General features: G+C 36.0%; 1 protein-coding gene across 3 annotated transcripts in view; it reads left to right on the forward strand.

The window, feature by feature from the left end:
• Positions 1-12,995, forward strand: part of LOC103713953 — a 33,405-nt gene that overhangs the window by 8,498 nt on the left and 11,912 nt on the right. For 2 of the 3 annotated variants that reach the window (XM_008801014.3, XM_017844463.3), the window contains exons 7-18: positions 1,526-1,654; positions 1,763-2,380; positions 2,514-3,137; positions 3,770-3,838; positions 4,664-4,777; positions 4,863-5,108; positions 7,757-7,804; positions 8,047-8,187; positions 10,175-10,339; positions 10,450-10,512; positions 12,604-12,714; positions 12,816-12,899. In XM_008801014.3, the coding sequence (XP_008799236.2) occupies positions 1,526-1,654; positions 1,763-2,380; positions 2,514-3,137; positions 3,770-3,838; positions 4,664-4,777; positions 4,863-5,108; positions 7,757-7,804; positions 8,047-8,187; positions 10,175-10,339; positions 10,450-10,512; positions 12,604-12,714; positions 12,816-12,899 (2,412 nt within the window). The remainder of the gene's footprint in view (positions 1-1,525; positions 1,655-1,762; positions 2,381-2,513; positions 3,138-3,769; positions 3,839-4,663; positions 4,778-4,862; positions 5,109-7,756; positions 7,805-8,046; positions 8,188-10,174; positions 10,340-10,449; positions 10,513-12,603; positions 12,715-12,815; positions 12,900-12,995) is intronic. The other variant, XM_008801015.3, reaches the window with a different exon arrangement.

Raw genomic sequence — 12,995 nt, forward strand, 5'->3', positions numbered from 1 at the left:
ATACCAATCTTTTGCATTGTTGTGCTATCATTATTGGTGATTTAGAGATAAGTATTAGCATATAGTACAAGATGCATGCCTCAGAACATGATCCTATGTAATCTAACCAAAATTGTATAAACACTTAGTCTGAACTGGCAGCGATGGAAATCTATGGGTTCAATCTACAGCCGTCTTTGCATCATCCTTTTCCTTTGACATCTTGTATCTCCCCTTAAACTTTAACGAGTTACTTGAGAACAAGAAGCAGCAAGGACTCAAGTACCGTCTGTACCGAACCAGACTGGTCATGGATTGGCACTTGGGATGCTCCAAGGTGCTTGGTTTTGAGTGAACTAGGCTGAACCGAGAGGCACTGCTTGGTGGTATGTGGTACTTACCAGCATGCATATCTGAACTCCCGATCGCATTTAATCTGAACTCTGTTTTTTAATATAAAAACCTGAGATCTGTTTTAGACTTTTTATTTAGAGACATTTATCTATTTATATTTTGATATCTCTGATATTTTTTACAAAATAAATTCTTTGATATCTATATTCTTTTATCAATTTTGCCCGGCAAAATTTTGATGATTGATTGGGGTGTATTGGTGGCTGCCTTTTCCGCTAGAACAAAAAACTTGATATATTTTTTTTGAATTTTGGTAGCTTCAAGAGGCAAGGAGAAGATTGGAGGCTATATATTAGTCATTTATTATTTATAATTTGATATCCTGCTGTCATGCATTATCATAATAGTGCTGATAATAGGAAAAAAACTCTAAGGAAAGTGTTAGATACTTTAGTGTTATTTCTTTGATATATATTTGCATGTTTTATACAAATTTTAATTTGATTATTTAAGATTAATATATTTATGACATCATGCTGATATCATGGTTCAATCTCAGTTGACCTGAGTCTGAATCAGTGACTTGTAATCTGGATTGATCAAAACCATCCTGGTTCTAAAGCATTGCTGACAAGGGAATTTGTTAAGCTTGAAGTGGAAATGGATGCACATGCTGACAGGTTCCAGTGGCAAAGAAGAATGCCTAAGCCAACATAAAGAAGTTGGAATAAAACATATTTTTCAGTTTTTTGATATTCTGCTTAGTTCTTGTTGAAATATCACCTTTTCTACATCTATATATCTTATGGAATATGGTGTCCTCTGCTTTACCCATATGAAGGTTTTCAACATATCAAATTCCCTCTTGGCTAGAATGCATATCTTTTTAGTTAGAACTACAATTTAACTAATTTCTTTTTTAGTAATTCAAATTTAGTTGTTTTCAGTGTGGTATGTATATCATAATTCCTTGGAACTACTTTGTTATGTTATCCAGGACTTTTGTTTATATTTTTTTTCTGTGCTTGATTATAATAATTGTGGCACTCCAAATGGGGAATTGGCTTAAGAAATAAATTCTTAGAATCTTGCATTTCGTCACATGCATGGACCATCATTTTATTTTATGTTAAATCCTAGTAATCATATTCTGAATTCAGCTACTAACAGCTGTTTTCCTTTTTTAATTCAGTCAAGAGACAAGTTAGTAAGGGCCTTGCGAGCAATAAACCCTGGGGAAGCAACTGATCAAATTATACGTCAAGTAGAGAAAATGTCCAGAAGTACCGAACGCATATCTCGTGATAGTCGTGCTAGCAAAGTGAGTTTTTATATATTTTTCTCAATTAAGTTTCTTACCACAAAGGCCAGTTATTTCATCGTCTCTAAACTTGCATGGTCTCAATCAGTCCTTGTCTCATGTCACCAGGATGATCCTCCATCCGGCCAGATATCTGTGTGTGACGATCTGATGAGGAAGAGGCCTGCATCACAACCTAGTGCAAATCCTGCTATTTCTGATGAAATGGCTGCCAAGAGAACAAGACTGAACACAGCTACCATCCCAACTCCGCCAGCTCAAACTGCTTGTGATTTACAGATTGATGATGATGGTGCTGTGAATGATCTTTCTTCTAATGCATCTCTGATGGATAATGATTTGACTCCAGTTGAAAAGATGATTGCCATGATTGGTGCTCTACTGGCAGAAGGAGAAAGGGGTGTTGAGTCACTTGAGCTCCTCATCTCGACTATGCAGGCGGACCTTTTGGCTGATATAGTAATAGAAACTATGAAACATCTACCGACGAACCCATTAGACTTATCTGATAGGCATAGTAACCTGCAAACAAATCCGCAGAGACCTTCCTCCAGTTTCTCATCACAAATTGTGTCAACTACCTCGGCCACAATTTTTGTCCCATCTTCTGCAGCATCTTCCCAACTTGCATCAACTGCAGTTGCTTCTAGTGGAATCAGCACGCCGACATCTGATGCGTCTTCCCTCCCTAATCTTCTTCCCGACTTTAAGCGTGATCCACGAAGGGTATAGTTTTTAAAATTACTTGTGGAGCATAGATATCTCTATCTGATTTTACATTTTTTTAATATATATATATATTATTTTAGCATCAGGTATTATATTGTATGATACTCTAATTGACACTAACATACTCTAGCTTCAGGATCCTCGTCGACTTGATCCACGCCGTGCAGTGGCATCTGTTAGTTCACACTCCGAACCTTTGAACTTGGATAATATCGACATGCAGCCTGGGCTGCATCATTCATTAAGTAAACATCTTCATGCTTCGGACGTCATCAAAGTTGAAACTCCTCCTGTATCATTGATTTCCAAGAGTGAAACTGAGCTCTATGAAAGTTCAACTGATCCTGTGATTGACCACTTAGCTTCAAAAGAAAAGTTAGATGTTCTAGATGATCCAATGGAACCAGAGCCATCTTTAAATGTTTCTGCCCCATCCAACTCAGAACTTTCTCCTGTACATGCTTTTGACCCAGAGCTGGCAGCATCCACATCGTCTGACATTACTGCAAATGAAGATGTTGATGGTAACATGCCAGAATGTGATCAATATTCATCACCTCTCTCGGCAATGTCGGTCATTGAAGATAACTCTCATGATTTGCCTGCACTTCCACTTCACATTGAATTGATGGATGAGCAGAAGAGGACACAGCAAAAGTTAGCAGTTACACGGATTATTGAAGATTACAAGCAAATACGAGCTACAGGCTCTGGTCAGGCATGCCTTCCATTACTTGCTCGTTTGGTGCTGCAGGTAGTCATTATTTCTTTATCTTATACATGTGCATACAACATGTAGGAATGTTCGCTCCCTGATGCTTCTCTTTTTGGCTGTCTCACAAGTGACAATTGAATTTGCCATCATAAGTAGAATTTACAGCCAGATAGTATATTGCAAATACTGCTTATAATACTAGCCAAACGTTTCAGGACTAATTTAGACATTTTCTTGGGGTGTTAAACTGGATTTCTAAATTTCCTTTTTCAGTATTGAGCAACGGAGCCTCGTGAAAAAACCATATATCTGTGTTATATTCTCGTACTTACTTTGTCAAAAATTCAAAAGCATGGAAAACTGGTTGGTTAAATCATCATCTTGGCAAGCTTTTCTTATCTATTCATGAAAGGGATATATGTTCAACTCGTTAGTCCTTTCATTGGTTTCTACTTTACATCTGTTTAGCTATATTATAGCCATTTATTTTATTTTATTTTATTTTTATGCCATCGTCTGCTTATAATGATTCACTAGTGTTTTTCTTGAGATTGGTTATATGAGGTGGAAATGGCAATATAAAGTTCTTCTAGTTGATGTCACTTGAAATACTTGATTTGGTGTATTCCTTCTTGTTTCTCCATTTTAACTTAATCTTTCCCCATTGACAGGCTAATGCTGATGATGACATCATCAAATTGTTACAAAAGCATATTATTTCAGACTATCATCTTCAGAAGGTACTCTCATTAGGATGGCAGAGTGTCATTAATGTTACCTTTTTTTATTTTTCATTACATGTCCATATATTATTTTTGTGGTTGCTAATTATTCGATAATTGGGTATTCATAAAAGATCATGTTGCCCAATGTGGTAAAGTGATGATTGGTTCCCCCCTGAAATTCTCTTTTCCTTCCTCTCCTGGGTTTTTTGAGTTTAGTTCACATTTTAGATTCTTGTTTAATGTTTTAATTCAATGCTTGTTCTAATGTTTTTAAATTCTTCTTTTGCCTCCAATTTACGTAGCTTGCTGATAAAGGAAGAATAATCTTGATGTTTGACCTTGAATCAAAATCTGTGTTGGTGACCTATAACACTGATCTTATGCTTTGCCCCTGCTCTTCTCCTACAAATTTACTGTCTCCTGTTCTCCACTGCACCTTTATTTTTTATTTACTGTCTTTTTTTTTATGCATAGGTTCCATTGCATACCTTTAACTATTTCAGTTTATGCTGATTTTAATAGTTGACTAAAATAATATGCTTTCCTATACTATGTGTTACTGATACTTTTTATAGCTTTATAATTGACATGCTTTGTTCTAGCATTCAGTAATAAATTGAAGCTCACTTCTTGAAATAAATCTGAACTTTTTTTTGATGGATATATGAATGTCTAATTATGCAATTGTTGATGCGGAACAAGGACTTTATTATGCCAGGTATGTTTAAAGATTGCTGTGCTTTTCATATGTATTGCAATCGGGAGTAAAATCTGCAGTCTTACATAATGTATGGTATTACAACATTCACAATCATAACTCAACTGCTTTGTTTTTCCCAGGGCCATGAGCTTGCTATGCATGTCCTTTATCACCTACACACAGTCATAATCTCTGATCTAGATGAGAGTTCTTCCTCTGCTACTAGTAGTTATGAGAAGTTTCTTTTAGCAGTTGTAAGTATTGTTTATTTTCACATGTTTGTTGAATTTGTGTCTGTAAAATGTCATGGAGGTTCTTTTTTTTTGGGATGTGGAGCAGGCAAAGGCATTGCTTGATTCCCTGCCAGCTTCAGACAAATCATTTAGTAAACTTCTGGCTGAAGCTCCATTTTTGCCCAACTCTACGTTGAAGTTGTTAGAAGATCTTTGTCATTCACATGGTTACAGTCACCTTGGAAAAGATACTTGTGATGCTGATCGTGTTACTCAAGGCCTTGGTGCTGTGTGGAGCCTCATTCTGGGTCGTCCTCCAAGCCGACAAGCTTGCTTGGATATTGCTTTAAAGGTTTATTGTTCTGTCCATGAGAATTAGTCTAGTCTCGTCTCCAACATACACAAATTGTTAAAGATATTGACTATTTCAGTTAAACAATGTATGGACTTCTTGTCTATAGATATACAAAGTGCCATCATTTAAATTTTGGGAAGAATTTAAGTACAATGTGCTTGTGCTGTTTAGGACTGGTACCATGCTAGTGTGTGATGCCAAGTATTGCATGACTTGCATTGAGACAAAAGGAAGATAACACTTGCTAGCAGATACACTAAAAGCATGCCACATATGCTAGGAAAATCCTATTGTTATTTTAGGATGCTTTTGATCACCCTATATAATAAGTAGATACATGTTGATTTATACCTCTCGTAATTTACAAGAAGATATGACCTTTCTAAAGGCGAATCTAGCAACTTAAGTCATGTTAAAGACAGATTTTTTTATTGTATGGTACATTTGGCTACTTTACGTTGGCAAGAAGATTTGTTTTAAACATTCATAATTTAAGAATTTGATTTTTCAGAACAAATTTGGCATCTGCATCTTCATATTAATGATACAATAGTACTACTAACAATCCTAAGTATATGCCAATTATGTAAAGAGTTTTAACTCAAACTACTATATACTTGCATTATATCGGACTCAAAGCATAAATTTTTTGGTAAAGTTGAGAGTTTATGAAAACCAAATGGATCCAAATAAGATATTTTACTCTGGTTAGGTTCTCTGTGTGGTTTGGCCACATGTCGACCTATATCAATGTAGCGTATTATGATGATTGTATAACATGCTAGTCAATAAAGAATGATGCATACCAAACTTTGTCAGGTATTGTTGCCACACTAAACCATTGGATACAGACTGGTATTGTAGTTCTTGCTATATGGTTGTGATGTGTGCTGGTCTATAACCTATTGTAAGACTATATTATGCTATAGCCTCATCAGGTGAATACATTGTCTTGTTCTTTAATTCTAATAGTTTTTATAACTAAATGGTATCAAAGCACATGATTGTCATTTTAATCCTTTGTAATGGGTTAGAAGGTTGACGTTGAGAGGTTGGATCATCTCATTGTCATTTTCTACTCTCATTTTTGTTGTTGTTACCTAGGTGCCTAGGCATTTCCTTATCAAAGCCACCTCGCCTATGCTATGTGAATAGAATGATTTTGTAGATTAAAGGATATAAGGAAGTTCTCTAGATCTACCTTAAGCTTTAGAGCATAGTTCACTATACCGATCCGAATTGGGCGGTTTGGAGCGTACCGAGCCAAATTGACGGGGAATCAGGATGGTTCCCCCTGTTGGTTTGGTATAGAGGTCGAACCCTCCACCGATCTTTTGGTTCAATTAAAAACAACTCAATTAACTTGGCTCAATTAATCCCCCCTACCTCCCTCCTCCTCAGAGCTCGGTTCCCTTGTCTCAAGATTTTGAGAGACCCCCATCCTGCTGCTCGCGATCGTAGCACCCCCTCCTGATGATCGTTTGGAGCACTCAAGAGTCGCAATGCTGCCCGCCGGTGTCACCGATGAAAACCCCCTCTCCCTCCCTCCCTCCCTCCCTCTTCCTCTCTCCTTTTCTTCCTCTCCCCCTCCCTTTCCCTCTTCCCCTCCCTCTTCGACTATCCATATATTGGTGTGCCTTATAACACCCTGGTACGGACTTGTACCGTATCAGACTTGTTGCCGACCAGTACGTCCCTCGATACTGGTTCGGCGAACCTTGCGTTAGAGGATAGGTTTGTTATTAAGCAAATGATTTTTTGGGTTATTATATTATAGAAAAGTTCGATCAAATTTTAGCCAACAGTACAGATTTTTTTGTAGGCTAAAAGGAATAGCAAATAAGGTTTTAAATACGGGTGCCGAATCCCGTATCATTTTTCCAATCAGAATAGTGAAGTACGAGTATGGTACCGGTACTAATAGTACCTACTGAAACTAACATATTCCAAAAAAAGAGAAAATTCATCAATACCGACCAGTATAGCTGGTATGGCACTGCAGGTATGTAACGATATGGACTGGTATAGACTGGGAGGGCTATTATATACTGGTACACTTGTTTTGTCATCCCGCACCTGTACTAGTGCTAGTTCTGTTCCAGAATATAAATTGTGCCACATGATGATGCTTGAATTTTTCAGGTGTACACCCTTTTGTTAGTGGACTTAATTTTTATGTCAAGAGGAATGCCTTAGAGGCTGTATGCTTAAGTCTGCAAACCAATGTACAAATGCCCCTTGAGAGGAGGAATTAATATAACAAGTTGTGAAAGGAAAAGGAGAAAGGTGATGGAGAAAAGAAGAGAGTGCATTTTCGGTTTTGCCTTCTCTGTAAACACTCTTTATATTCTTATTCATTTATGGCATCCAAGGCAGTCAAAGGATCAAATGTGCTCCTAGTATAGCCATTCACTTATAATATTTTAACTTGCTAGGCCCAACCAATTGGTTGAAAGCATGTCTCATTATGCCTGAACACTGCCCAAGTACATGACCAATTGTCTAGAACTAATCTGAATATCCTGAACTTAAAAATGATATTTATAAATTAGATGACTCGAGGTTTATCTGTTTTTTGTTTTCTTATTTTGAGTAATTCTGGTGATTGATTTTTGGCTAAAATTGGGTTTTAATTTGGAGTGCAGTGTGCTGTTCATTCTCAAGATGAAGTTCGGGCGAAAGCAATTAGACTGGTATGCACTCTTAGAGTTAGAATCAATTTTTTTCCCTTATAATTTTTCTGCTTCTGCTCTGGTCTTGTAGCAGCTTTGCCTTCGAAGTGCTCTATTTGGTGTTGCATCCATAATAACTATAGCCAACAAGCTCTATTCCCAATTCAGTTCTTTTGGTCATGATGTTCATAGCTTAATACGCTCGTTGCAATTTGTCCTTCCTGTGTTTTTTCCTGCTTTAACTCATAGACTATTTTTTTCAGGTGTCAAACAAACTCTATCCCCTCCGCTATGCATCAGACATTATCGAGCAGTTTGCAACAAGGATGCTGTTTTCTGTTGTTAATCAGCAAGTTTCAGAAGGAGAGTTCAAACCGGCATGCTCTAGTGAACAAAGATCAGAAGTAATATGAAACTTTCCTTTGCTAGAAGTATCATCTCATGTTTAGTGGTTTTAATTTTGGTTTTAGATCAATACATTAGACTGTGAATTTTGTTTCTTGTGTTCTTACCTTACCAACTTCAGTGATAGCATATCCTATATTGACACTATATACTAATGGGCACTTATTTTTGTTTGTAGGAATTATGTACTATGGTACTACTTGGCAACTTTCTAGTAGATTATTTTTGTATATGACCTATGTCCAAAAAAGTCAATTATTTTCTAATCTAGTTTCTTTAAATGCCATAAAACCATATGATTTCTTTCTACCATTAGGGGTTTAGTCTAATATAAGTAAATTCAATGGTACACTAGATACAATGAGGGCGGGCCTTGGCACATCAGTAAGGTTACTCCACCCTGATCTGAATGTTAGGGTTCGAAACACGTAAATAGCCTCTCTACATGTGAGGATAAGGTTGTGTACATTTGACCCTTCTCGGACCCTGCAATGGCGGGAGCTGCTTTCACTGTGATGCCCTTCTTATATATTACAAGTTCTGAAGACCTTGAGCTTGCCTCAGATTTTGATGTATAATACGACATAAACCACATACATCTTTTGTTATTCCAGTATTAAATTAGATCAAACATTTACTGCTCCTAAACTCTATTTTTTAGGGTCCTCTTTTCTGAGTTGATACTTGATACTGTTTCCTTTGTCAAAATTGTCATACTCTGTTCAGATGCACTGCCCTTGTTTTGGTCATTTGTATTTAACAAATGTAACCATATATTTATCTCGCCCAAGTAATGCTTTCAGAGAATAACAATGGCTATTGCTGATGAATATTAAACAAGCAATCATTTGTTACTCTAGAGAAGCTTGTTTTTAAGCTATTGCTGTTGGCAACTTTGATAGTTTGTTTGCTGCTGTAAATTTGCTGCATGCTCAGTGTGTGCTTAGTTAGGCTTATAACAAATTCTGGATAAAACTTGTTGAGGTACATTTTGTGATGAAGTTATTCAAACTATATGAAGTAACTAGATTGACCCAAATGTTAATCATCAAGTTTTGAATAACACATTTTATGTGAGAATAGTCATACTCATATCCATGTTTTTTTTCTTCTGAATTGTTTAATTGATCTTTTTCACCTTGCTTAAAATTTTGCTTTTGTCATTTGAAAAGAGAAGCTATCACTGCTTGGTTTTCGGTTATAGCATGCACACTAATGTGCTTGTTAACAAAAAAAAAAAAATGGAGAAAATGTATCTAAATATTTCTCTTATGACCTGAAGTTTCATCATTTTACCATTTATCTTCTTTTAATTAATTGGTGCATCTCTTATTTCATAAGAATTGTTTCCTAAAGTGTTGGAATTCTTTGTAGATTATCAGATATGCACAATTCAGGTTTTATGGAAACATGAAATTGCTTATTTTCTTTCATGTGTACTATTTAATCAGTCTTTGTTGCTCGGCTGCTGCTTCTCTTAGATAGTTAGTCTATCAAAATTCTGGCACAAACTTATATGCTGGAATTCGTTTAATTGAAATGAGAGGGGGCTGATTAATGTTGGATATTGCTCTTATAGGCAATTGGATTTATTCAATTGTGTTATCCATCATCAGTTCATTTCCCTTTGGGTCCATCGCTTGCAGGTGTTTTCTCTTCATCTTTGCCTGTAGCTTAGTCATTCATGGTTTCTCAGCCGCTGCTTCTCTAGGAATCTTTAAATTGTTCTTGATTTCACACTGAATTAACATTGATATTATCCATTTTGAGAAGGGGAATGACTTTTGATGTTGCTAATGTGTCCACTTAACCAGTGAATGTCTGTAGTCACTTAATATTCCTTAATGTCCTATAGTTTTACAAGTTCTGTTTGTGCTATAGTTTGACAATAAGATTGCTTATCTAGTCAAATTTACCTTTTAGTATATAGTAAGGCATCCTTTTTTTGTTCTTCCTAATTTAATTTTGTTCACTATCTTCTTTCAGACATGTAGTCAGGAAACCTCAATCAGTGGTTCCCAGAATTCTGAGGTCGGAGGTTCTGAGAGTGAATTTATAAAGGGTATCCAAACTTCTTTGTCAAGAGAACCAGCCATGTCTTTTTCTCAAGCCCAACAACAAACATCTTTGTTCTTTGCTCTTTGCACAAAGGTTATCTCTTTCGATTTGTAATATTGCTTGTGATATTGACAATTGGAGGTCTTGCTGAGAACTTGGTTTCTTTTTTGAGGATATTTGATATTGACTTTTATTTTGTACAGAAACCATGTCTTCTTAAGCTCGTATTTGACATTTATGGAGGGGTTCCTAAGGCTGTCAAACAGGTGCTTTTTTCATTATTTCTCATGCTTACATACATACTCATGCATGTACATGTGTGTACACACACACACACACACACACACACACACACACACACACACGTACAAACACATTCACATGCATGCAGACATGTACGGACATACATGCATACATGCATACACTCACATGCATGTGCACATATAGATGCATGTGCGTGTCCATGTATTTTTTCACAGACACATACAAATATGGATAAATATTTGGTAAGTATCCATATTGTTTATCAGTATCTATAATTTGGAGTACCTTGAAAATACAGATATATATTTCAAGAAACTCTTCCCTATGCATCAAGTGTACACAAAAATGGGTTATAGCAGTAGTGTTGTTTTGTTAAAATGGATGGTACAGCGTACCACACCTTTTCTAATGATCAAGATACCTCAAAATATGTATGGACCTAAATGCAGGGGTTTTTGATGGTCCATACTGTGAATCATATCAAAAGAGTTTCATGTCATTAAAATTGTCTCTTCCTGGTGTTCCATGTGCACTTGCGTCCAACTTAAACAGTCTTAGGTTTGGGCACTTGGATTCTTCCATCCATAAGTCCAGCCCACCATGATTTAGAACTGAGGCTTTGTCATTTCTCATGTTTGGTCAAGTATGTGAGTGCTTAACGACTCTGCAAAATGTCCTTTTTGTATCCTTGACCTAATTTCATGTCCTGATGGAAAAAAATATTGTATTTAAATAACAGCGGCATTGGTAGGACATAATAATGACCAATTAATTTTTGGCAGTAGTTAGAAAATTAAATGCTGCTGGCCTTGCTAGTGCCTTTCTTTAACATTTTTACTCGAATATCCTAATTCGATAACATAAAGCAAATGAATAGTTGTACCTATATGTTTACATATAATTGTGATTATACCTGGGATCCTTTACATCTATTGAAGAAGCATCATCAATTTACGAGTCTTATGCTTTTCCAGCATACGCATAAAACAGCAATCTTTAATGCTTAAAATCGAGGTTGACTTCAGTAAGATCTTTCACTAATAAGTTTGTACTTGACACCAAACAGACAGTGAACTTTACATGGAAGATGGAACTTCTTAATAAATATTATGATCTGTCATAGTATTTTACGTTCTAGATTACATTCTAGATTACTAAAAGAAATGCATAACTATTTTATTTTGAGTATTTTTTTCTTTAGTTATTCAACTGTTGCATCTGTGCACGTGCAAAACTGTACTGTGAAAGCATGAAATGAATTTGCTGGATGAACACAACATGACATGCATGTGGCAATATAGAAAATAGAAAAAAAGATACAATACAGCTGGTATAAAGCAATAATAAATATATATTTTCTACCTGTATGTAAAGACTAAAGAGGCATCTGTAAGGCATGATGGTTTATCACAATGATATAGTCATGCATAATATAGTTCATTGTCCAAAAACTCCACTATTAGTTATTATTTAGATCAAGAGATCACAGGCCATACTCCAGATTATAAAGTCAGCATCACAAACTTTAAAATTAACTATCATGATTAAGAGGTCAGCATTCATTTGAAGTAAAAAATAAAGAGAGAGAGAATGCATTCTCATCTCTTAAGGTATCCTGCAAGTATCTATGGAGTATGCTAAAGTATCTGAAGTGCTTAAATTAATTTGGAAAAAAAAGGATACTTAAAGAGTAAGCATGCAGCACATCCAAGAAGTATTGGTATCACTTGCCTATTAGATATAGATAGGCACAAGGTTCAAGTTTTGATTCTTCCTGAACTGTTGAACCACTTGATGTATAAATAGGATTTTTTCATAACATTTTTTTCTAGTTATTTTTGATGCTGTAGGTCATGCTTGAATGGGTGGATTTTCATTTTAAACATTCTGTCATATATTTTGGTTTGGGGGGATTGAAACCTTAATCCTATCAGAAGGATGGTAGCTCAACTTTCTTTTTCTTCCCACCCCCGACTCCCCCCCCACCCCCCTCCCTCCCCCCCCCCCCCCCGGCGCGGAAAAGAAAAAACACATAATATTTGTGCATATAGATATGATGATCATTTCTCTTATATAACTAGTTGATTTTGCAGTCTATTCATCGGCATGTTGCAGTCCTTGTGAGAACACTAGGCTCATCATATCCTGAACTGTTGCACATGATTTCTGATCCACCTGAAGGAAGTGAAAATCTAATAATGCTGGTATATTTTATTGCTTGTTTATCTTGTTTTTTTCTCTTGACTTGCTGTGTGTGACTTTTGCCAGTAATAATAGTTCTGGTTTTTCATTTGTTTTCCAAAAGGTATTACAAACTATGACTGAAGAAGCAACCCCTTCAGCTGAGCTAATTGCCGCTGTTAAACATTTATATGAGACTAAACTGAAGGTTCTAATTTTCTTGACCTAATGTTTCTCAGAGTAAATTTTTTCTGGGCATTTACTGGTTTTAGAAACAAGTGTGACCAAAGCTTGTCACTTCGAA

Source organism: Phoenix dactylifera, chromosome 4, assembly GCF_009389715.1.
Source record: "Phoenix dactylifera cultivar Barhee BC4 chromosome 4, palm_55x_up_171113_PBpolish2nd_filt_p, whole genome shotgun sequence".
Lineage (NCBI taxonomy): Eukaryota > Viridiplantae > Streptophyta > Magnoliopsida > Arecales > Arecaceae > Phoenix > Phoenix dactylifera.